The sequence below is a fragment of the Tiliqua scincoides genome, chromosome 5 (assembly GCF_035046505.1).
Source record: "Tiliqua scincoides isolate rTilSci1 chromosome 5, rTilSci1.hap2, whole genome shotgun sequence".
NCBI classification, from domain to species: Eukaryota; Metazoa; Chordata; class Lepidosauria; order Squamata; family Scincidae; genus Tiliqua; species Tiliqua scincoides.
In genome coordinates this window covers 102,628,991-102,632,052 of record NC_089825.1, presented here as the reverse complement: position 1 = coordinate 102,632,052, position 3,062 = coordinate 102,628,991, and the positions used below count along the sequence as shown (strand labels likewise).

General features: G+C 42.2%; 1 protein-coding gene across 1 annotated transcript; it reads left to right on the top strand.

Moving 5' to 3' along the window:
• The first annotated feature begins 785 nt into the window (after window positions 1-785).
• LOC136652720 (olfactory receptor 2AP1-like) lies at window positions 786-1,736 on the top strand. Its single transcript, XM_066629641.1, has one exon. The coding sequence runs from the start codon at window positions 786-788 to the stop codon at window positions 1,734-1,736; it is 951 nt and encodes a 316-aa protein (XP_066485738.1).
• The last annotated feature ends 1,326 nt before the right edge of the window (window positions 1,737-3,062 follow it).

Sequence of the window (3,062 nt, the reverse complement as noted above, 5' to 3'; positions counted from 1 at the left end):
GCACCTATTACAGGGGCCAGGGCTTCCCCCGAGGAGATTCCTGGCGGCTCCCTGGATACAATGGTAGCCACTTTGGTGCTGCTGCTCCAGCAGGTGCCGGAAAACATAGGATTGGGCTCTTACAAAGCAACTGCATCTAAAATATGAAGAAGCACTACTTTAAATATACATTAAAGATTTGCCAAAGTAGCATGAGACCTTATTTCCATCATTGGACACAGCTGAAAATTTTGATGTATTTCCAAAATCTGAATCAAAATATACTCAGTATTAAATATCTTACAGCCCAATCCTATGTGTGCACAACCTGTTTATTTCAAAGGGGTTTACTCCCAGATTCAGATGTAGAGGACTGCAGTCTTAGAAAGTGTGATACAGATGCATGAAATATAATTCTTTTTAGTGGCTTGTAGAAATCAAGTAGACAGAGTCCTCTTATAATTTCCTTTAATCAGAATTTTGTCATTGGCAAAATATCTTTGCCATACATTGCAGTTAATCAGTGAGAATATTGCCTGAGATGATTACAACCTTAATCTGAAAGAAGGACACTTCTGCAATAACAAATTCTTAGAAGTAGTAACAGGAGTTGGAGGAGAAGAGTTTAAAAATTTTGTTTCACATATTCTTAAAGAATATGTGATAATAATCAACCCAAAATTACTTTGCTTTTGTTCCTATAACACAGAAACATCCATAACTATATACCTGGTTAATTCTAATTTAATCTAAGAGATTCCAGAATCCACAGAAGCCTTTTTTGCTGAAGAGAAAGGAGATGAATTATGTCCATTGACAGTATGAGAACCAGAAATCAAACGCAGATCAGTGAATTCATCCTGCTGGGATTTGGAGAGCTTCAAGAAAGCAAAGTGGTTTTATTCCTGTTCTTTCTGCTGATTTACCTTCTGACAATAACAGGGAATGTTCTCATTGTTCTGCTTGTGGTGTATGATAAGCACCTTCACACCCCAATGTACTTCTTCCTTGGGAATCTGTCCTGCCTGGAAACCTGTTCTAGCTCAACTCTTCTGCCTAGAATTCTAGCGAGTTTCATGTCTGGGAACTGGTCAATATCTGTCAACAGCTGCTTTGTGCAACATTATTTTGTTGGGACTTTCTTAGCGGTTGAATGTTACCTCCTGTCTGTCATGTCCTATGATCGCTACTTGGCAATATGTAGACCCTTGTATTACAGCACAGGGATGAATGGCAGGTTATGCCTTGTACTGGTACTTGTATCTTGGCTCAATGGCTTCTTGCCAACTACCCTATCAATAGCCATTATATCCAAGATGGATTTTTGTGGGCCAAATGAAATTGATCATTTCTTTTGTGATAGCTTTCCAATCCTAGAACTCTCTTGCAGCGATACACATGTGATCAAAGTGGTGATATATATAGTGGCCTCTGTGTTCACATTTCCACCCTTTATGTTTACCCTGATATCTTACGTTCTTATCATTCAGGCAATCCTGCGAATTGCGTCTGCAACAGGAAAGCAAAAGGCTTTTTCCACCTGCTCCTCTCATCTCATTGTGGTTACTCTCTTTTATGGGAGTGTTGCAATTGTTTATGGCCTGCCACATAAAGGCAGGCTGAAAGACCTGAACAAAGTCTTCTCTGTGGCTTACACTATGTTGACACCTCTGGTCAACCCTCTTATATACAGCCTGAGAAATAAAGAAGTGAAGAAGGCCTTCATGTGTCTCCTGTTCGGTAGAATTCAGACATAGATATGTCACTGTAAAAATGTTGCTGTGTATCCAGCTGAATGTTACTCTGGTATGGACGAGAAATGTAGGCTTTCAGAGTGGAAGTGTTGTGCTAGTTTATGCCCTACAATGAAACAACTGGCTGAAAGACTTGGACAAGATTGTCTGTTGCTAAGACCAGTGATTCTCAAAGTGGGCTTCTAGGAGTCCAGGGGCTCCCTGAAACCCCTACAAGGACTCCACAAGCACAACATAAGTGGCCACCCCCTGCCTGGTTTGTTCATTCATCCCTTTTGCACCCGCCTTCATGTCTCTCCTTCCTTATTCCTCTCCTGTTCTGGCTCTATGCCAATATTCAACATTGAGTTTGGCACTGCACCACTCTCCTCATCTACCATCTCTCTAGGGCTCCCTGAGACTCCGCACATGTGCTGATGAGGCTCCCTGAGATCTAAAAGGAGTGTACAGGACTTCAGCTCCAGGGACCAAAAGATGAGAAATGCTGGCTTAGACTATTTCGCACCTCTGCTGAATGCTCTTATATATGATCTGAGCAAATAAAGAAGTCAAAAGGTCCCTAGTGTCTCAAGTGTGCTAATTTTTTGGCAGAATTTGGAGAGAGAAATATCAGATAACTTTACATGTCTGCAAATAAACATGCGCATGGACACATGTACACACCTATGCCCTTGGTTGTTCCCTTATAGGAGAATGTATATTTGACTCTGATTGCACAGTACTCCATAGGACCAAGTTGTAGCTTTAACCTTAAAATGTGGGTCTTGTACCATGATCTAAGATTCCTTCTATTTATCCTAACAGAAGAATGTGCTGTTTTTTTGACCAAGTCATAATTTACATGACTTTTTGCAATAAACTAGGGCAGTGGTTCCAAACTCTCAGGAAGCTTGGGAGAAACACAAATTCAAAAAAAACTGACAGCCCAAACCTATGGGCTTTGCCTACCACCACAAAGGTATGTAAGAGAGTACTTACTTTCATGGTGTCATGCACAGTGCAACGGCCACAGTTGTTTTGGAATGGCTGCAGCAAACTCAGTTGCCACAGCCAGCGACCTGCTACAATGCAGGTAGCTGGCAGTGGGTGGGTGGAGGAGCAGAACAGAGTGGACAATGGGAAGAACAGGGGAGGGAAGGAGGCAAAGCATGAGAAGGAGGGATGGTTTCCAGAATGCACCAGAATCCTATTTCCGTTCTGTGTCCCTTAACTCTCCTCAGACGTACACCAGCCTAATAGCTGGTGTATATCTGAGGAGACCCACTGAGGAAGCAGAGGCTTGCCACAAGGATGGTACTCTGAGGCTTTGCCTGCTTAGCAGGGGTCACT

Coding starts and splice junctions, on each gene's coding strand:
- LOC136652720 (XM_066629641.1), top strand. CDS start 786: ATGTCCATTGACAGTATGAGAACCAGAAATCAAACGCAGATCAGTGAA.